Source organism: Eutrigla gurnardus (assembly GCF_963514095.1).
Source record: "Eutrigla gurnardus genome assembly, chromosome: 1".
Classification (NCBI taxonomy): Eukaryota; Metazoa; Chordata; class Actinopteri; order Perciformes; family Triglidae; genus Eutrigla; species Eutrigla gurnardus.
This window is the reverse complement of record NC_139915.1, coordinates 2,880,730-2,902,778: the sequence shown is the minus strand read 5'-3', so window position 1 is coordinate 2,902,778 and position 22,049 is coordinate 2,880,730. Positions and strand designations below refer to the sequence as shown.

The 22,049-nt window shown below is 42.6% G+C and overlaps 1 protein-coding gene across 1 annotated transcript in view; it reads left to right on the top strand.

Moving 5' to 3' along the window:
- Positions 1 to 2,534: 2,534 nt before the first annotated feature.
- Positions 2,535 to 22,049, top strand: part of spon1a (spondin 1a) — a 49,429-nt gene continuing 29,914 nt past the window's right edge. Inside the window, exons 1-6 of the mRNA XM_084039952.1 lie at positions 2,535 to 2,940; positions 3,729 to 3,835; positions 7,755 to 7,888; positions 12,839 to 12,912; positions 13,320 to 13,442; positions 18,182 to 18,330. Coding sequence (XP_083896078.1) covers positions 2,709 to 2,940; positions 3,729 to 3,835; positions 7,755 to 7,888; positions 12,839 to 12,912; positions 13,320 to 13,442; positions 18,182 to 18,330 — 819 coding nt within the window. The 5' untranslated portion in view covers positions 2,535 to 2,708. The remainder of the gene's footprint in view (positions 2,941 to 3,728; positions 3,836 to 7,754; positions 7,889 to 12,838; positions 12,913 to 13,319; positions 13,443 to 18,181; positions 18,331 to 22,049) is intronic.

Genomic DNA, 22,049 nt, shown 5'->3' with positions numbered 1-22,049 from the left:
AGCAGCTCCCCTAGAGCCGTTGGGGGCTAAGTGCTCCACTCAAGGGCAAATCAAGAATAGTTGTTCACGGAATGAAGGGTCATAACTCATTCCAATCCCCACTCAGATCTCATTGACTGGTTTGGGGAATTTAAAGCAGATACCCCTGATCACAAGCTATACTTCTCTAACTTTATGAAGCAATAAAACATTGACACGTCATTTCTGCAGAGTATGGAAAAAGAAAAGTGCTTTAATACAAAAAAGCAGGGTTTTGATTGTAGGAATCCATATTCAGGAACTGCAGCTTTGATGGCACATAATTGTTTATTGATATAGAATTGGTCAGAGAAATACAACAGCCATCGAGTTGCAAAAGGTTTTATGTGCCTAATCTAGAAACAAATATTATATGAAGCTGGTAAAAGCAATCTGGAGCTTTACTGTAAATGTATAGATATTGTGTTTTGTTTTAAGCCCTTAGATAATTTTTCTCAGCTATTTTTCTCCCGTTGCTGAGGATCCCACAGATATTGGTCTGATGCTCGGTATGTTTTGTAAAAAATGCAGGGAATAACCTGAGACCTGAAGGTGGTGAAGAGATTCAGCTCAGCAGGGCTGCCAGACAAAATGCTTTCATGACACCTGCTGGTGTAGCGTTCTGCTATCCAGCCTCCGTTTCTTCCTCCCCCATCATCCATCCATCAACCCAGCGGTAGCTGCACAGAGCTAGCCACTCTCCATTTGTCAGTACCATCAGAAGTGGTTACATCCTCATTACAAGCCTACTGACCCTTTTGAAGACTGAAATGAACACTGTGGGTGTCGTGAGAAAATGTCACAAAAGGATAACATGCGTCCTTCCTCCTGTGCAGGATCCAGAGACAAAGAAACGAGAGGGATTACATCAACACTTTTCTTTTTTGTTAAGTTCATCACATCACACCCAGTGTGGTTGTGTAACATTTCATGTCTTTATTTCAGTGACTGGAGAGCTGTGATGAACAGACAACTGTCAATATGCTTTGGAAGAAAAGAAGGTAAGGGAAGATAACAAGAGAGAAGGAAGAGAAGATTATTTACTTATTTCTTAGCTTGTTAATGAGACACAGAAGGTCAAAATAAAGCAAACCACAGGACGGATTAAAAAGAGATTCCTGTAAGGTAGATTTCCAGACTAGTGCTAAAAGCTTTGAATGGGCAGCAAATATTAAATGTTAAACAATCATGGTTCATTGTGTGTTTAGTTACTGAATCAAACAATCAATAAATCAATATAGGATAATACGTAATATAAAAGAATAATCCAAATGTGCATGAATGTCTTAATGTCCCTCCAAACACTTATTCTTCATCAACTATTTAATGACATCATACAAAGGATGCTTTCCCTTACGGACAAGTCGTGATCAAGAGTACCTGAACTCTACTGACATTCTGATTATTGATCTTGATTTTAAAATGTGTTGTTTTCAGATTCCAATAGAACTTTTAAAACTTTAAAATGCACAGCAGAGCTTTGAGCTAAATGCTAACATCATCAGCTAACATGCTCACAGCATGCAGCAGCGATGATGTCTACCATGTTCATCATCCCCCGTTTGCCATGTTAGCATGCTGACATTTGCTAATTGGCACAAAACACAGCTGAGGCTGATGGGAATGTCAGGTTGTTGTTTTTCTAACAGCCTATTTGGTCATAAACACAGTTTTTACCTGCAGTAGGCTAGAGATAAAGGGCAGTAGGGTTCATCCTCTGGGGGACCATGAATGTCTGTGCAAATGAAATACACATGAGTGATGTAGCTGCACAAGTAGGACAGCTGTTGTGCTGAATTAACAGCTGATCGTGATTCCTGGTGTGACTCGTTTTCTTTATAGTCTGTCAGCAACCGTCCTACTTGTGCAACAGCATCTGTGTTTGTCAGATCTGAGATGGATCAGTAGTGTAGAAACATGAGCTCTCATTCTGTGTCCATCAGCAGCCTAAACCCCTCTTTCCTGGTCTATGACTAATGTGTGTGTGTGTGTGTGTGTGTGTGTGTGTGTGTGTGTGTGTGTGTGTGTGTGTGTGTGTGTGTGTGTGTGTGTGTGTGTGTGTGTGTGTGTGTGTGTGTATGTATGTGTGTAATATGTATATACACACATACATACCATATATATATATATATATATATATATATATATATATATATATATATATATCATCAATTGCACAACGTGGGAATTATCAGTTCAATGTGGAGCACCGAGAAGTCTGAGCAACGCAGCAAGTCGAGCAGCCGAGCATCGCTGAACGCGCATCGCTCATCGTTTAATTAGTCACCTAGACAACCGTTTTGCATGCTTTATCAGTTCCTTTGTGCGCCTTCGTGTCTTCCGTGAAATCTCTAGACTGATGACACGCGCGCACGCGCACACGCACGACACTGCGAGTTCACTCCAAGTATGTCAAACGTGTTGCTTCCTCTCAGCGTGCACTCGCGTTAACGGTGTTCGTCCGTCCGTCGTGCACTTCTCGTAGAGAGCGCGAGAGTGCTCATCCCAGTCAGTCCCCCTCCTCGCGCTCTGCTCACACACACACACTCACACACACACACACACACACACGCACGCGCGCGCGCGCCAGGATGGAGCTTTCCTCCTAGCAGAGCAGAAGTCCACTTCAGCAGTTGGCAAGTTGCTTTCTGGTCTCGGAGCTGAAACTGACGCGTCGGTGATCCTCCACGATGACAGGGACCGGGCTGCAGGCGCGACTCGTGCCGCTGCTCTGCCTCATCTCCGCCGCGGCGTGCAATATGTTCGCGTTCACCGAGGAGCCCTACGACCGAGTCGGGAGGACAGACGGATATTGCAGTCGGATATTACGGGCTCAGAGCAATCGGAAGGAGGGCAACAGCGAGTTTCGCCTCCGCGTCGAGGGAGACCCGGAGAGCTACCAGCCGGGGAGCACATACCGAGGTCGGTGTCTATTTACGCACACGGTCCAACTTAAACAAGTTACTAGAGTGGACAACAGTGTGTGTAAACTATTAAAAGTCAAATGTGTCTACAATGTATTTAATATGACAACCACGAGTAAACAGCTGCACCCTAAAAGCCACTTAATGATCAAATATGAAAAAGCTTTTTTTAAATAAAGAGACATTTTCTTTCATCCAGATTTATTAAAAGCCAGCAGTCCCTGATTTCATAGCTTTTGTCTAAAGTGGAAGTTATTGGGAGCTGTTCATGGGCAAGTGCCATCTGCTCTGTGATTCTCAAAGGCTCATGCTGTTCTGGACTCCACAATATGTGGCATTCTGGTTAGTTAATTCTGTTCGGATTCAATCATAAAGCGTTTTTATCTTCCAAAGCCAACAACTGAATCAGCTCAACGCGGGGAGTTGGTAATCCTAATACAAGAGATGAGTCATGTTGAAGTTTAAACGTCTTATCCTAAGACTGATGAAGTTGTCAAGTACAGCAAATTGAAATCCCCCTCCTCCAAGTAAAGTCATATTTTTTTTATCAGCTGGATGGCAAAATGCGGGGAAAAAACTATCTTAAACAAGGTCTGGAAATTGTGCCTGTCTGAAACCATTCTAATTACTGTTATCTGAGCTGCATCATCAAAACCAGGTGGAACGTTTGATTGTGCACACAATCAGGCAGGTAGTTAATTAAGCCAACTGTAGTCTTGCAGTGTGTCTCCAAGCCATTTTCTCTGTCAAGTGATGCTTGTTGTGGCTCTTATTTGATCCATCCAGTGAGTGTGATTGCATCCAGCCCCTCCTACTTCAGAGGCTTCACTCTCATCGCCCTGAAGGAGGGCACAGAAGGAGACCGGGACGAGGACTACGCTGGAAAATTCCAGGTGAGTCAGAAGCGAAGCTGTGCAATCGGAGCACAAGACCGTTTTTTATTTGATCTCACGGTGCAGTTTCATGGAAATGAATTAGCCAGTCCTACCTCTACCACGACTGTAGTTAAACCTGAGCACTTCATATCCACCCTTCATAAGATCCTGTCTCAGGACTCCAGCACAAGCACTATGTGGGGGAAGAGAGGGAGAAGAAAAGAAAACTGACGAATCTTAGTAGATCAGGAGGGATGGGGGATTTTCTTTGCTGTCTTCACATGTCAAAGTGTGATTATTCTCACCTCACCTCCTTTAACGGGCTTCATATAGCGTGCGTGCGTGCGTGTGTGTGTGTGTGTGTGTGTGTGCGTGCGTGCGTGCGTGCGTGCGTGTGTGTGTGTGTGTGTGTGTGTGTGTGTGTACCCACAAGCAGGCCTACAGTTTATTTAGCCATATGTAGGAAGTGTACAATTGGTGCAGTTGAGAGGCTAATAAGCATTTTAGAGAGAGAGAGAGGCAAGGTGCTGTTAAGTACACGTGATAATGGGCAAATATGAGAGGTCTTTTTAATTATATTACAGTGTGAGGAGTCGAGGGTAGAGAGGAGTGTGTGTGTGTGTGTGTGTGTGTGTGTGAGAGGGAGAGAGAGAGTTCAGAGAGAGCGAGGGTAATTATAATAATATAATTATATATATAATAAAGGGATTTATTTTATTCGTAGAATAGTGTTGCCTGTAGATGCTGTTACATCATATTCACAGTGTACAACTAAGTTGATGAAACCTCAAGGTAACATCACGTGTATAACCTTTACATTTGTATCCACTTCACTGGTTCTTGTTCTTCTCTTGGGGGCATTTAGCTTACTGGGTAATATTTATTTCACCCATGTCTGGGCTTCAATTTCAAGACATTTATAGAGTTTACGGAGCACAACTGAAGGAATTGGTTTCAGCTATATCAAGTACCCAAAATGTTAGAAATACTTGAATGTAGTTTGCAACAGTAAAACCAGTAGTAGTGCAGTGTATTTGTTCATAAGAAAACGCAAGGCACAAATAAAGCTTGTAAAGCCCGAACTAAAAATGATATGCCTTTTTATGGCAGTACTTGTAAAAATCAGTTGTTTAATGAGTTTAGCAGCATGTGCAGAGTTCTTTCTTTCAGACTTTTGTAAACCTGTCGGCTTCAGTCACTTCCCACATAAAACCCTATGATTTTTATTGAACCTGTAGTTTAATACATGGGGAGGTTCTGCTGCAGCCCTCGGGCTGCTGTGATAACAGCTCCTGCCATGCTGTGGCACTCTCTGTGACCTGAACCACGAATATGGGAGGACATTAAAAAAAAAAAAACAGGAACATTTGATTTTTGTCCTTTCATTACCCACTGGCAAGATTTCTTTCTGTTTTATTTGTCCCTGCAATTGATTTCATGCTGCCGTTATTTAGCGCCAGCCTTGAGCACGCTCGGCAGCCGCATGGCGGAGTGTGCCGTGGTGTGACAGGGCGCTAAACGCCAGTAGTAAAGGAGCGGAAACGCTCCATCATTTAGTCATGTTCACTCAGCTTTCCACACGTGGAGGACGCTGCATGTGGAGTGCATAGAGGATGATGGATAGACGCGTGATCGTAGCCTTTTAGATGTGGGCATCAAACTAAAAAACCAATGGGTGTGGCATTACTGGGACCTGTCTTTGATTAGACGCCTGCTATGGTTCTAAGAAGTTGAAGGTCTCTTTCAACACTGCAGGTGATCACCTGTTTTGTTCTCAGCACCATGTGACGGCGCAGTAAAAATAAACTGCTGTCCAAAGAGATATCCCTCTATCATCACCTGCTCAGTTGGTCTTTCATGTTTTATGTCACGCACACACACACACACACACACACACACACACACACACACACACACACACACACACACACACACACACACATACACGTATACACACACACACACATACACGTATACACACACACACACACTCCATTCCTCCATTCTGAAAGAGCCCTGGGTGGGTGGGCTGGCCTCCAGGCATTGAGAGCAGAGAAAGGGAAAAAAAGAAAAAAGAAGCTGCAACAGAAGACGTCAGGCTTTATTTAACATACAGCTCATTGGGAATCCGTCGGTGTGCCCCTCTAAGCCGTCTCAGGACAGCTCCTGACTTGATGAAAAGCACTTTTATTGAGCTTTCTGGGAAGGTCAGCTGCCACTGTGTGTACGTTTGTGTGTGTGTTTGTTGGCATCGCCGGCGATGTCTCCAGAGACACTGCTTCTCAGCAGGGAGAGATGATAGAAGGAAAAGGGAAAGCTGAGGGGTGAAACCGGTGGCGTTTTGAGTGCAACGTGACATAATCATAGACGTAGATGTAACCGAGATTGTGGGTGCATCTTCTTCATGTCGATGAAACATGTTTGACACATAACCTCTGTGGTAAGAGCTGCATTTGCATTACCTTTTCCAGTCCAGACCTATTTCAGATAAATGTTATGGTTTGAGTCTGAACAGTGGCTTCTGTAGAGCCGAGCACTTAATGATTCTCATGCACAAATTTATGCATAAACCTAGAAACACAGTCATTTTTTTCCAATTATGCGTCCCATTTCACTCTTTTCTCCAACAACCACTCTCCGTCTTTTTGTAGAAGACTTTAAAATTTAGAATTAGTCCCAAAAATAAATGGGTCACAGTTCAGTAAGAAGCAAATTGGTTGCCTCTTTTTTTTGCAGATGGTGTTTAATGCATTCCCTCGAGACTTCACTGGTGTTAACATGTGTTGTAGTCCAGTCAGGCCACCCCAGGATGCCTGTTAGAAACCATGGGAACATGGAGGGGGGGGTGTATAATCCGTCAGACAGCATGCAGATCGCACTGCACTCGCTGCACGCACACACACACACACACACACACACACACACACACACACACACACACACAGTCCACTTTTTAGTGGGAGCTCATTCATAACACGGCATGACAAAGGAAATTCTCTGCTGACAGCTTAATGGAGTGAGAAAGTTCCCCATCTTTACTGCCCTGATGTCATTTCCTATCAGACAGATCGCTGGTCTCTGGTCAGTGAGTATTAGCTTGCTGGCTGTGCTCCCTCATGCAACCCGCTCTACTAATTTCCTGTCCAGTTAAAATCAATGAGATGCTCAGTGTCTCAGGCGTGCAGCCGCGAAGAGAGGGGCAGCGTTTGGACTTCGGTTTGACCCAAAGAGGGATTTTTTTTCTCATGCTTATAGTAATAAGGCTCATGATTGGCCATCTGGGTGTTATCTCTCGGATCAATCTAAGTATTGATGAATTCAATTCAATTAACATTCATTTCACCAGGACAATCGACTCAGCATCGACGCCCACTAGGCTGATATATGATATGGAGAGTGTCACCCATTCACTAGACTGGATTGATTTCTTTGCTGTTTGGTGTCAAATGCCTTGGAACAGATTTAATTGTACTGTACTGGAAGGTCTACTCTGAGGGAATTGATGTATTTGCCCCCAACACACCGCCAGTGACGCACTTTCAGCTAGCTTCCTCTCTTATTGTGAAAAAGCAGTTCCCAACCTTTTTTTATAAGTGATACTTTATCTACTTCGTCTTTCTCTTCTCTCCTCCTAATTATATCTCAGATTGGTTTTGTGGGTTTTTCCACCTCAGGCTGCTTTGACACATATTCACTAATGTTTGAACCAGTGCACGTGAGAGGATTCTGTTCATTTCAACGCATAGCTGCTAAAGTCAGATGTGTTTGTTGTATTTTGTATTTACTTTGGTTAGAACCCGGTAACATGAAAGTGACATTTGTAGAAGAAAATGATTGCGAAATGTTCCAAAAATATGATGTAAAAATGCACGTTTTAAGTGCTTTTGGGGAGGTCATTTTCATTCATCGCTAATCTTGTTTGTGTGTGTTTTTATAGATAATTGATGAGGAGGAAACACAGTTTATGACCAACTGCCCCCCTGCAGTGACGGAGAGCACTCCTCGCAGACGCACCAGCATCCAGGTGTTCTGGACTGCACCCCCCAGTGGTTCCGGCTGCATCTCCATTAAGTATGTATACCACAGAGGCGAGTCCTCAACTGGCTAACAGATACAATACACCAGAGGCTTAACGTTGTGCTAAACAGCTCTGTGTACTTGCTGAACTGTGATTAATTATGTTCTAATTATGTCTGGTATAGAAGGTGTTGCTCCTTTCTATTCAATTCTTCAATGGCATTTTCTTTTGTTCCTGCATTACTGCAGAATACAATATACAAGCTTAGTCTGCAAGTCCAGAGGGAAGATTTGATTTGTGATTATCTCCTGTTGACCATGTTCCACCATTTAGCCAGTCAACAGCCGACCATGCAGTTTATTCTGTATAGCGCTTAAAAGGATGAGGGTCTTTATAGCAGATCGATAGCATTCATAACGAGGACGGACAAAGAACAGCAGCACCAGCTACGACCCTTAAAATTACCCTTTGCTTGACATTTGTATTAGACTGCCATACTTTATGCTAGGTGTACATAGTGTACACCGGGTGTATATTGTTCCCCAGATTGGTAAAGTTTGTATTTAATTCTGTCATACAGAGATAAATCTCACTTTTAATCATTTAGTGTTACGTACTACAGCTTTGTGCTAGCAGCATATCCATAACTCCAAATGCACAGTAAATCAGTGTCATGACAGACCTTAGTTAAATGCAGAATGTCTTTAAATGTGAATAAGAATGTCTCAAATTTCCATTCCCACTCGGCCTTCATAAACTATTCATTGCCTTTATTAATTGTATCGCTGATTGACAGCAATCTGTCCTGCCATTGTGTTTCCTCTGGGCTTGCTTGGATATAGAACGGTAATCACGTTCGGCTGAATGAAGACGGATCATGAAATCCATTTATGAATCCAGTACTGTGGGGAAATAATGCGAGCACAGGAAGTGGAAAAATACTAAGGGACTGCCATATACAAGAGCTTCTGATCGATGGACTGTTCAAGTGCACATGTACCCATTGTCTCCTGTCGACATCTCTGATCAAACGGGTGATGAAAAGGCTTAAGTAATGCATGTCATCATGTGACTGCTACAGTGTTCGGTGGTCTCTGCTCTCCATTTTAGTCTCTCTCTCACTCTCGCATCCTTTCTTTTTTATCTGTCCCCTCTTCGTTCTTCTTCTTCACTGTGGTATCGTCACAGTTTTCTTGTAGCAGGTCACTTCTGTTCTCCTTATAGCGACCGGTGGGAGATGTGTCCTTAGTTACGTAGATGGATGGAGGGAAAGCGTTGAAAGTGTGACAGGACGTGCACCCTAGAAAGAGATTCTTAAAAGTGTGAGATGTGGATGCCGTAATACCAGCGCCAGACAGCAGGGGAGGGGGAGAGTGAGAAGTTAAAAAAAAAAGATGCCTCTGAAAATCTGGATTATAGGCTGTTCTCCCCCCACCTGGCACTCATAAAAATGTCAGAGCTGTTTTATGCCTCTGCGCTGCAACAGAACAAAAGTCTGAATCAAGTCGTATTGATTGAAGAGGTTCACCTCCTGTAACTGACTGGGCTTTTTACAGGAAGAGTGTGAGGAGGGAAAGACAATCTCGTACACACCTCGCAGAGAAACAGGGGTTCAAAAACAAACTCATACTGTGTAGTCAACAAATATGCACTGAAAGGAAAAAAAAAAACATAATGAGAAAAAAGATTGCGAATTTTATAGATTAGTTTAGAGAGGACACTTCCATTACCACTACAGGCAGGGTAAATGTTTGCTTTTCATTTCATTTTGCGTCCCAAAAGAGCCTGCCTGTAAAATACCATGGTTATTTAAAAACATCTGGTCATGAAATTAGAAGTGTGTGTGTGTGTGTGTGTGTGTGTGTGTGTGTGTGTGTGTGTGTGTGTGTGTGTGTGAGTGTGTGTGTGTGTGTGTGAGTGTGTGTGTGTGTGTGTGTGTGTGTGTGTGTGTTTCTGTTTGAAAGCTCCCGTGACTCAGATGTTGTCCCAGGACTGTTTCTCCTCCCAAGTGGTTTGCTGCAGTATAATTGACGGGCGAGTTGCTGTCTTTCAGATGGAAAGACTGAGCTTGGTGTGGTGGTTCCCTGTAAGGTCGGTTTGTGATGATAGGGTCGGGCAAGGATGGTCATTTAAACTCCTGGACTCAGAGCATGGACTTTGAAAGTATTACCATCCAATCCAGTTATTTTCTGCATTCTTACAAGCTAGAATCACATCGGGCCCAGGTTTGCATCACGGTGTCCCTGTTGCTGCTACTCGGGTTCTGTTGGGTGTTGTAGTATCGGGCCGTCTTGTTGACATACTAGAGATAATTGTCTGCAAAAGTGACACCTGTGACCCTTTTTGCGAATAAAATAATAAAGCCAAACGTTCCATAAGAGATGTGCTAGGATCTTCTCAAAGGTGACGAGGGGTTCTGCCCAAACTGGGTCTGAAATCTAGCCATCAGAACCCAACACTTACAGGATTTCCACAGGAAGGAACCAGTGAAAGGGTTGTTTTTCTGTTTTATTAGGGATTTGTATACTGTTCCTTGAATAGATATGGGTGAGTTAAATGCTCGTATTTTTATCCTGACTGTTCGTCCCGTAACATCAGATCTAACTGTACCTCACACTAACCTTCAGCAAAGAGGGATTTTGTTCTTATTCAAATCTATAACTTTCTAATTGGATTTTCTAATTGTATTTTCCATTTCCATTTTGCTCATTGATGCTAAAATCGAACATGACCTGTAGTTGTCCGATGACAAAAAGTAGAAGTTTTAAATGGATGAGATTGTCACAGCTCAATCCTCGTGGTTGGAGCTAGACTAAATCACATCAACATATAAACGTATTTATTGCAGACACAAGTGAAGTTGCCACTTTCTTTCCATTTGTAGGTAGGAAGCAATGTATTTGTCATCCCTGTCTGGCGCCAGGCAGCAGGAAGGTAGTGTTTCTGATGGGCTGTCTGACTAAGACAGTGTTTCAGTGATCAGATGAATGTCACGACCACATGCAGCTGTCGGAGTCTATAATCTCCTTCAGCACGATGATGGGACGGATCACGGAGGACTTTGGCAGACCACTAGTCAAGCAGACCCATAGAAATGAAATGTAAATACATTTTTGGCAGTTGATTTGTGTAGTGTCTCTTAGTTGTATCTGATTTGTAAATTCTGTAGCAGCAGATAGAACAAAATTAATTAACCTAATCTCTGGCTGTAGTAGGAGCAGATAGAGCACAAATGAGAATGTATTCATCATCTTTTATAGATCTACTGGGCATGCACACTGGGCAAACGTAGCCATAGAAGGACAAAATCGATTATTCTTTTTGTTTTCATTCTCTTTTTCTTATTCTCTTCCTTTCCTCTTATTCGCTGAGCTCACACACATGCATGCTCCCTCCCACACGGTCTCACATTCAAATCAGTGTACTTTTCAGGTGATTGGGATCGGTGGCGGTGTGGATTCGGCAAAGTGCAATAGAATTTAAATTGGATGTTAAATAAGCATTACTCCACTTGATTGTCTGGCCAGCCCTGGAAAGTGGGCATGCAGCGAGGCCGAGTGTGCTCCGCTCTCAGGGGGATATGTGAAATTGGGGTGAGAGATTGAATTAAAGCGTGAACAATTAGAGATGTGCTTGTGGTGTCGCTTACCTTGAATCGTTTCATCCACATTACGAGAGGACTTTTTTAGACATAACTATAGGATATTAAAATGTTACAGTATAGTATGTCAGTATAATGTCATGATACATGTTGAAGTATAGTATGACTTTAAAATGGTATGACTTTAATATGCAGGAGTATCGCATTACATGTCTTATGTCAATTAAAATGTCCAAAGATAGGATTTCATAGTTTCATCATTTCATAGCTCTTAAAATATTATAGTTTAGTTTGTCATTTTAATGTCGAAGCATAATGTCATTAACAAGTCATATTAAATTATGTCAATAAAATGTCCTCGTATAATATTTCTTTAAAATGTCATACTATGATGTGTGGTATTTTTAGGTGAATGAATATATCATTTCTCTTGGTGAAGTCATTGTATGTGTATTCTTGCTTTCAGGGACATGTTATGTGATCAGCTCTGCTCAATAGAGCTCCACATAGCTCAGCAGCTTAGTTTGATACTGCAGGATAACCGGTATCCAGATAGTCCAGCTGGACTCGGCCCACTGGGAGCACCTCTGGGCCAGCACCTCATTGTTGGGGTTTATCCTCATGGAACCTCCTGCAGCCATGGCTGGTGTTTGTGAGGAAGTTAGGTGCCTTGAGCCGTGTTTTTTCCGTTGTTGTTTTCTAAAGTTTGCTGGCCTCTGAAAACGTTTGTTTGCAGCTGATTTACGTGTCAAGGCCCATTTAAGACCTTTGTTCCCCACCTGCATGTGGAAGAAGCCTCCTAAACAGCTCGATGTAGAGAAGCTTCCCTCTGCCCGCCTTCACATTTCAGGGAGAAGATTACTGTTGGCCTGTCAATCAGCTCTTATCGACACAGTGCATAGCCTTCAAGGCCTATATAGTGTGTCAGTGCATTTCTGCAAATTTCACTTACAAAGTGCCGTAGGGACTTTCTTCAATGCAAGAAATGACTCTTATAGTTGCTGTCATTCAGTTTTTTTTCCACAGGCTTTACATGTACGCATATCTGAATGCTGATGCGTACTTTCTGTGGTCTTTGTATGAGGCGTTGAATGCCTCCGACTGAAAGACATCCTGATTTTGCAATTTCCCTCTGGGCTCTGATACCTGCTTTTAGAAGTCTTCTGTAAAAGAAAAAAAGAGGAAGATGATTATGAATAACTCTGCACCTGTTCCACCTGCCACAATCCACTGTTCAGACTATGTCACATCTTAAAAGACAAGATTTTCTACATTTCCGTCTTCTCTTCGTTTTTAAAACCTCACTTTTCCCTGTCATGTCATTCATACTTTTGGCGTTCGTGCTGGTCCCAAAAAACGTTGCACTTCATCTTCTACATCTCTTATTGTTCTCTATGTGCAGGGCAAGCATTGTGCAGAAGAGGATTATCTATTTCCAGAATGAAGGGCCACTCACCAAGCAAATGTGCGAGAAAGGTGGGCTTCTTTCCTCATCTTCTCCCTGCCCTTACTATATTTCCTCCCCACGTAAAGTCTTCTTTTACCCCTCATACTTCATTTCCCTTCATACTTGATTTTGATGCGGGGACCGCTATGCTCCGGCATGTGAATGACTGTAAAAAGAGTGTGACCCCCTGACTATGCATGACATTGGATGTCACACTGTGCAACTGATCATAAGAACCTAGCTGAACATCCTACCCTTTTCTCATGCCCTCCCTCTCTTCATCCCTTCTGCTCCCCACTTTCTTAAAGCACACACCTCCTGTATGACAGGCAGCGATCTCATCTGCTCCTTATACTAATGAGCATATTCTCGCTATGCCTTTCTCATGCTCTTCTGTATTTCTGTCTCTGGCACTTTTCTCCTCATTACTGTACAGAATCCCTTTATGGAGGAGTCACAGAAAGACCTCTGCTCAACTGTTGTGCCTGTGGAACAGCAAAGTACAGAGTCACCTTCTTCGGGAACTGGTCAGAGAAGATTCATCCCAAAGACTATCCACGTAAGCACAAACCCCTCTGCTCTTTGTCATGTGACCTCAGATCCATCACGCATCTAAAGTTTGCTGATCTGATACTTTTTCCCCATGAAAAGCCTTAAACCAGCAGCAAATTAATCATGATAATAAGACGTTCCAGTGTGGGCAATGCCTGTAAGAGCTCAACCCACAGGACTACCATGCCAGAGATTGCTATTGGTTTCCAACAAGCAACATTTTCGTTGGTGGTCATACATCTACATTATGATAAAAATGGGTTTTGCGGTACCTTTTTAACAGATTCCACATAAAACGTCCATCTGCTATAAATACCCAAGAGTTCATCACAGCTGCAGCTCAAATTAGTCGCCAACAAAATGCACTCTTTACTCCCGTCTCAGTAACTCTCGCTTTTATGAAAGAAGTCATTTTGAAAGTGTTACATACTCATAACCCTTTAAAAAAATAAAGTCTTGAATATCAATGATTGAGCTTGGGGTGAGTTCCCCAGACTGGGATGTGAAGTCAGAACATATTGAGAAACACACCAAAACATTGTTGATTTTGGCCTTTAATCAGGAGTTGTTGACGATAACAAATAACAAAAATCCTCACTATTATCTTTGAATCTGATTGTAGAACGGCAGCCCCAAATATGTTCCTGACATATGGGTGGTTTAGCCCTGGTACTCTCAGTAGTGCATGGTTCAATTGCTACTGTATGGTGTGTGTATAACCTTGAGACACACTATCAGGATGTGAATGGACTTAAAGATTACACCGGCTCTCTTGTCAGTCAGGCTCTCGCCAGTAAGATCAATATACTGATTAGAAAGGAATAAGATAAACCCTGAGATGGAAAGGAGCCCTAATTTACTGTCTTACGGAGGGAGAAGCTGGTGTGTGATTCCCTCTCACACACAGATACGCAAACACACCTCACAAATAGATCAAGGTAAGAGAGGATAGGGCAAGCTGTGTAGCTGTGTCTGTTTCATCCTGACTTAGGATTTTACAGTTGGATGTCTCCTTGCACAACGTCTTATCCTAGGTTACCAGTTATTAGAACACATTGCACATTCTGGGCTGGGCAATATTATTCACGACTTTATTACAGTGAACAGTAATGATGATAGTTCCCTCACAGTTTTAGATATGTAAAGGAGCCTGAGAATATGTTTGTTCCAGACCAAAACTTCACTGGAAAAGAGACCAACACTACCGACACGATAACCTTTGACAGTTCTATTTTCTTTCTCCCTTTTGTCCCCATTTCAAGTCACGCAGCAGTGCGTGGCTATTCAACCCATACGCCGGCAGCTCTCTCGGACACAGGGAGTATATCGAGATGGCGAGCCTGGTTGTCAACAAAGATTTTTCATAGGATTCGTGGGAGATAGAGAGAGAGAGAGACTTAGAAAAACAATGGATGGGGAGTTAAACATTTAGTAGGCGACCCAGTCATAGGCCATTGCTTCATAAACAAGGGAAGCAATATATTAAAGTTCAGATTGAAACCAAATCCACCAAAACAACAGCTGCCATCCATCGACTGTATACTTAGGCCAGACACCACCTTCTTCCTCTACACAGAATATAAAGTGGTTTTATGTGATTGCATATGATGCAATGACACATTTGACACGGAGAAAGACCTTGAACACCACATATACATTCCTTTTAAATCTTCTTGCCGTATAATTTCATTTGAATGTCAGCCAATGATTAAATGACATCAAAATTAACAAACTTATTTTTCCAGCAGCACTACAATTTTGCCTAATTTGTGTAGGCCATGGTCTCTGTTTATTCGCAGACATCTGGTAATAAGCAGAACAAATGTTAGCTGATTGGCAGCAGGGATGTCCAGTATAATCCTTCATGTCGGGGACAACATTGTTAAATGTATGATGCTGGAAGCAGTTTAACTCCATTTGCATGAGCTGCTCAACACGCTCGGTGACCTTTTCCCAGGTGCATCGCTAGTTATTGAGGGGTCTGTTGAATTTCTCTGTCTCTTTAGTCTGCAAGTATCCAAGGTCCAGCAATGCATCATGTATCGTAGAGTCCTATTAACATCTAGAGAGATGGGGACTCTTATATCCTCATGAGACTGGTTGCAGGTCATTAAAACACTTTGCAGCTCAGCACATATCATGCCAGTGATCTATTTCTCAGATTGGTGTCATGTGGAAAACATTTCCAGCTACAACACTGACACTAAAACTGTATTAAACAAGATAAGTTACACTTACCTTTTTAGTAAACTAATAATGCCTCAACCTTAGGCGAAACAACCCCAATGATGGCTATAAAACTGTGAATCGAGGCCATAATGTTGAGGCAATTTAGTTCTTGGCAATGTCTCCTTGCCTGCCAGGGTCAGACATTTATGAAAACTTGGGGCACTAATGGCCTTAAAATATCATTAAGGGCCAACAAAAAAATATTAATAAATGTTTGACATAATCTAGACTATGTATTTTATATTCTGTAGCTACATGCAAGGCACCAAGCATTTCCACTTTTTCAGACAGAGCAGAAACAGCCTCCATTATCCTCCTTTCAGTGAACAATTGTTAAGGTTGGAGCTCCCAAGGTTCCTCCCCATAAACTGCAGTTAAATAGAATTCATCTGGAGCACAAAAGCATTTAACAAACAAAAGCATTTACCATACACATGGGCAACAGTAAGAAAACGTCAGCCTTCACTGCTAAAGACACATGCAGAAGACTGCGCCTCACCTGGAAAGTAGACAAAATCAGACGCCTGAAAGATAGAACACTAATATGTCAAAGCAAATACTCAGTGTAAGAGAAGGAACTTGTGAACCAAGCTTGAGGACAATGGGACAATAGGCAAAAAAATATCTAAGAGAGTCTCTTAAGGACTCAAAAAGGTGGGCATGGACTTTTAACAGCAGATGGTGGACCACCAAGGACACTAGTCCTGTGATTGCCGATACAATCATCTTTCTGGGGACACAATCATCCATCGTTCTATGCTTCCAAGCAATCATCCAGATCTCAGTGAAATGCAACAGTACCGGAAAACATTCATGAAAAATACCAAACTAAATCTTATTTAGTGGTCCTACAACATTAACCAAGCCTGGCTGCAACATCCTATGATGAACTGTTTATGCCTGCTATTACAGGGATACTGCAAACACAGAGATTAGATTATCAGAGCGATTCATCTTTGTTGCGACTCACAGTGGGCACCAACAGACGGCAGGCAGGGTGACTTACAGAACAGCAGCGTAAGGGCTGTATTTAGGTCATAAAAATGAGACTAGGAGACCTAGACTCTCTGAGTGAATCTCACCTTGACTAAGTAAGTTGGGTGTTCAGACAAATAAAGTTGGTCGTGTACAGCCAACGACGACAATCTTTCAGTTTTGGTGCGTAGCTGTTGAAAGCAACTGAAGCTTGTGTGTTCAAAAATAGGAATGGTAGAATGTCCTCTCAGGCAGATGTAGCTGGATGACATCCCAGTCCATGTAGATAATAACATGCTAGGCAGCAGGGTAATATGACAGTAGAGGGGGTAATTAAGGGATATGAGACACATTTCTGTGCTGTTGAGGTAGTCGTATCAGACCATGGAGGGCTCTCAGTGAGATAGTAAGGATACCACAAAATGACCCGTAAACATCACTGCTAGATGAAAAGCTGCACTCCATGCCTTATTATGCCCTGCAGAACAACATTGGCGGTTACAGCAGCTTCCGTCGTCTCTGTATACGTACTTCAGTTTGAACTGTCACCTCTGATGGAGCAGAGTAGCACTGCTGCATTTTCTCTATGCTTACAGGTGTAGTGCACATATAGAGTTCCACTATTCCTTTTTCCCATATGCCACATGGTCACATGCACCTTTTGTATGTACCAATCAACTAATAATCCAACTGTGCCCTCTGAAAGTTGCATAAAATGATCTGCTACTTGATTGATTGATTCATGATTAACCCAAGTTCATCTAATTTTAACAATTGTGTTTCTCCTCATGCATATATGGCATACTTTTTGGCATGGTTGTGATTTAGAAAACAACGACTGACACACAAGGCGCGGCTTTCAGTAAATCCAATGTAAACCCACTTAACGTCATTATGAAATGCAATGGGTCAAACAAACACAAGGCTTTCAACCAGGAGACCAGTGTTCATGTCCGTGTGAAACAATGTTCACTTTCACTTTAGAAGCAGCTGTTCGTGTCCTTTGGGCAACATGTTATTCGTACATGTTCATGTTAGAAATTGAGTAATTTTAACCCAAATCATGATGTTTTTTTCCCCTAAACCTAATTGATTGGTTTTGTTATGGCATTGCTGCTGGTGCTTTGCAGGCAATGTAGCAAATGTAGGCAACTAAAATCTCTCTCTCACACACATACACACAGCTTCAGCTATACCACCCATTCATTTGCAAATGCATGTGAATGTGCAGGTCTTCGAACTCGGCAGAATGGAATATTCCGCCGAGGTGCAGTACATTTCTGAAGGAGTCCATCGCATGTTCAAAGTGTTGTATTTAAGCTATTTCCCTTGACTATTTCGGCTTTATTTCAAACAATTCAAAGGTAAAAGCATTGAAGAGTGATTAAAAAAAGGTGAGAAGGTTAAAACTTTGAAAGTAATAGTATTAATAAAAAAAAAAAAAAATCAATAATAGACATTTTTTTAAAGGAATGCACAGGAGTTGAGAGATTCCGGTTGGGATGTCCAACTAATGAGCTGCTTTTTGTGTGATTTCACCAGGTCGTGCCAATCACTGGTCCGCCATCATCGGCGCGTCCCACTCTAAGAGCTACGTGCTGTGGGAATATGGGGGCTATTCTAGCGATGGAGTTAAATCTGTAGCTGAGCTCGGTTCCCCGGTCAAAATGGAGGAGGAGATCAGACAGAAGGTAAGATTCTACTACATTATGTATAATTTACAATGGAAAACAGTCAACCCAAACAAAGCAAAGATATCTAGTCAAGGTATTTGACAAATGCATGGGTTTATTCTTTCTGGGAATATGTTGCCTTGAATAAATCTGGAGATTGGTTGCATAACACTGCAGGGCCCTCGGAGGATGCCCTGCGGTGTGCACACCTGAGTTCAGCATGGGAGGAATCGCTTTGACATTGTTGTCCAGATTGATTAGTGCTTTCAAGCATTTACACTATTCTTAGCATGCCTTTACGTCTACTGTGTGCACAACCAGCACACAGGAATTAATACCACTATCTGGTGTGGTGTCAAATGATGGCAATTATGAATATCTTTAAAAGGATCAGCATTCAATTCTTCTTATATCAGTTCATCTGTGACCCTCATAATGCTCAGGAGGTGCTTTGGAGATAGAATCTGCAGGGAGTAACCATTATTTCCATTATCACTCTGTCAATTACTAATCAATTTCAATGTCTCCCTGTGCACAAGGGACATGTTCTCATACACATTTAAATGCCTTTCACAGCTTTCACCTTACTTTTACATATTAAGTTGTGCTTTTTATACATTTCTAATGTTCCTTCTCCTTCCTTGGCCTCTCTTCTCCTTATTATTTCCACAAACAGCATGGTATATCTCACGTCTTTCCTGCTTCTCCGTGGCTTCCTCTCTCACTCTCAGAATAACTCGTGCTGGCAGAGCAGATGGTCCAGCAGAGTGCTTATTGCTGGCTAATATTGAAGACCTGGAGTCACAGTAGATAATGACTGCATAGTGTGAGCAATGGGGTCTCTGTGTCATTGCTGCCTTCCCGCTGCGAACACAGCACATTGTTTTTTTTTGCATTATTCTCATCTCTCGGCCTGGATCACACAAAGCTTCTCTTCTAAGCTTTGGAGTTGAAAGTGGCACTAGATTTGATTGATCAGTACAATCGATCATACGGTATATGCATACACAAAGACCGGTTACATAAATCCTCTGCTTTCTATTGGTGGGTCAAGGATTATGTGCAGGACATATAGCAGGTTGATTGTTAAGTAGAGCAACAGACGTGGTGAAATGATTGAACAAACCCAAATGAGGAGTTTCCCCTCTTCGCCCACGATTATATTATCACTACGTGTGGCCCAGGCTGTGGTTGTCGAGGACAATTGCTCGGTATTGAAGTGTGACTGGCTGAAACGTGCGTGGAGGGTGATGATTACGCCGGCGATCAATAAAAACCCTGATTAGTGCGATACTGGCAAGCTGCATGCTATTCTTCAGCGTCTGAAACAAAAAGAAAACCCAATGAGAAATCAGCTTTTTTCTCTGTACATGGCTTAAGTAGTGCAATTTATGTGTGTTTGTAAGTAGACAAAGGATATGATCATACTGTGAATAGGTGATTGCACTGAGCTTTTGTCATTTTGCCTCATGTGGTTCTTGGTGGTTGATGTTCACAGTTGCTTTGATACCTGGAAGCTAAAAAAACAAATCTTGTGTTGCCTTGGACAACTACCGCACACTTTCATCAGAACTTAAGCAACACGCAGAGTCTGGTGTTGCCCTTGAGGTACGGAGGCTGGCTGGAGATGGCTCCCGTTCCTGAGCCCTGCAATGCATAAACGCTGACACAAACAGAAAAGCCGATTCTCTTTTGTGTCAGGTGGAGCATCAGGGGGAGCAACTAGCGTTGAATGTAAAATTGATATTCATAGCCAGGCTCCACTCCAGCCAAGAGGTGCACTGATCAGAATGTTCATACAAAGTTTCATTTGCAGAGCCAAGCAGGCATGCAGGCCAAATGTGCGCGCACACACACACACACACACACACACACACACGCGCTCATACGCAGAACCCTCTTTATCCTGCTCATGTCAATTCAGAGTGCGATGGCTTGAATTTTCTTTCTGAGTTTGTCACCCTTTCATGGCTTGGACAAAAGGGTGCTGCACTGTTTGTCTTGCTGTTCATCAGATGTGGGAGTCCCTGTCAGAATGAGAATAGATGCATCTTTACAATCAGAGCTTCATTTAACTGCAAAATTACAGACGGTAGTGTTAGTATTGCATATGATCTAAGAATTTCCTTTTTACATGTAAAAGAGGAGTAGATATGCATTATAGGCTACATTTATTCATGCTGCTCTGCCCGCTCATTTCAGTCCTTATTATGTGATCGGATGGTGATGCAAATACAACAGTCTTCACCAACACGGTCTCAGCGCCTCTGCTTGGCACACATTCAATCATGACACCATGCCACTCATCATGTAACAACGGTCTGAGATTAGAAGTGTGACCATTGCTGCCCTTTCAACAAGTCATCTATTAAAATGGAAAGTATGGATTTCCCGTGCTGTGGACGAGAAGGTGCTTTGATTTGATTTATGATAGTATTTCTGCCAAAGATGCAGAATTAGTGTTTGTTCAGAGTAAGTGGGTTTCGTTACCTAGGTGATAAATCTTGAGCTTTAGTGCATACAGTCATTTGAGTAGGTGAGCTACATAATGTGATATAGTATGATGAACTGCATTAAGACTTGCATCTATAAAGCATCTCTCTCTGCTTCTGACCAGTCGAGGAATATTACACCACCGTCACCATTCACATTCACACACAACCTGCTCCAGAGATGCTAAATGAATGCTCAGTCACAAACACTGATGACAACCTCCGGGATCAATTTGTGGTTAGGCACCTTGCCCGAATACACTATGCCACGCGGCTTGGAAGAGCCGGGGATCGAACCGATTTTCCAATTAATGACCCGCTCTACCTCCTGAGCCACACCAGCTCCGGCTCCCATTTCTTCTACTGTAAACAGATGTGCAGGACTGTTCCGTTTGCCGAAAACAATTGCTCTCGTCACTCAGAGGACTTGGCAGCACAGGGATGCAGCCTGGGTCCGTTGTTGTTGTCCCTCCTTTCAAGTGTGAGGTGATTTATATATATGCATTCAGTCATTACAGAAGCTCAGTGTGTCACTAATGAGAAGTTTAATGAGACTCTCTCCGTGGACCAGCAACCAGGGCCAAGGCCTCAAACGGATTATGAAATCTCCTATTTCCTCTCGCAGCATGGGACCGTTTTCATTATTGCAGACGCTTACGGAATCCTGTATTATCCTGAGCTCCACAGCTGCACGACAAAGTAGCGACAACACAACTCAGGCAAAACGAGACGTTACAGATTAATGACAGGAAAGACCCGTCCGTGTCACCGGATTCAGCTGCGGTCCTTGTTATTTTGTCAATATATTGTTATGTTGTGATTCCCTTTTCAATCTAAGGAGTCAATGCAGGGTATTTGTAAGCAGGATTCACATAAATGTTGCTACGTATTTATCCCTGTCCAATTGGCAGGGTGATGAAAGCATGTTCAGTCTTCCAGGAGTTTGCATGATGAGCAAAATAACAACCGGTATTATGAAGAAAATATCAGCTATTCGTAAATGCTTCTCCCTCTTCCCCCGTTGCTGTTCACTTTGCAAGGATTCAAATGATAATTGTGCAGTTCAGTTGTGGTGAGAATGGCAAGGCCTGCCATCTGTAAGTGGGAGGCCCGCGGTGCCCGGAGCGTGGGTAGAGAATAATAAATGCAGGTTCCTTGGGTCCTCGACTCTCACGGAATGAGCAGGTGTGTTTTTTCTCAAACCGACAATAACTCCACCACCACTTTTCAATGCAGAGATCTGAA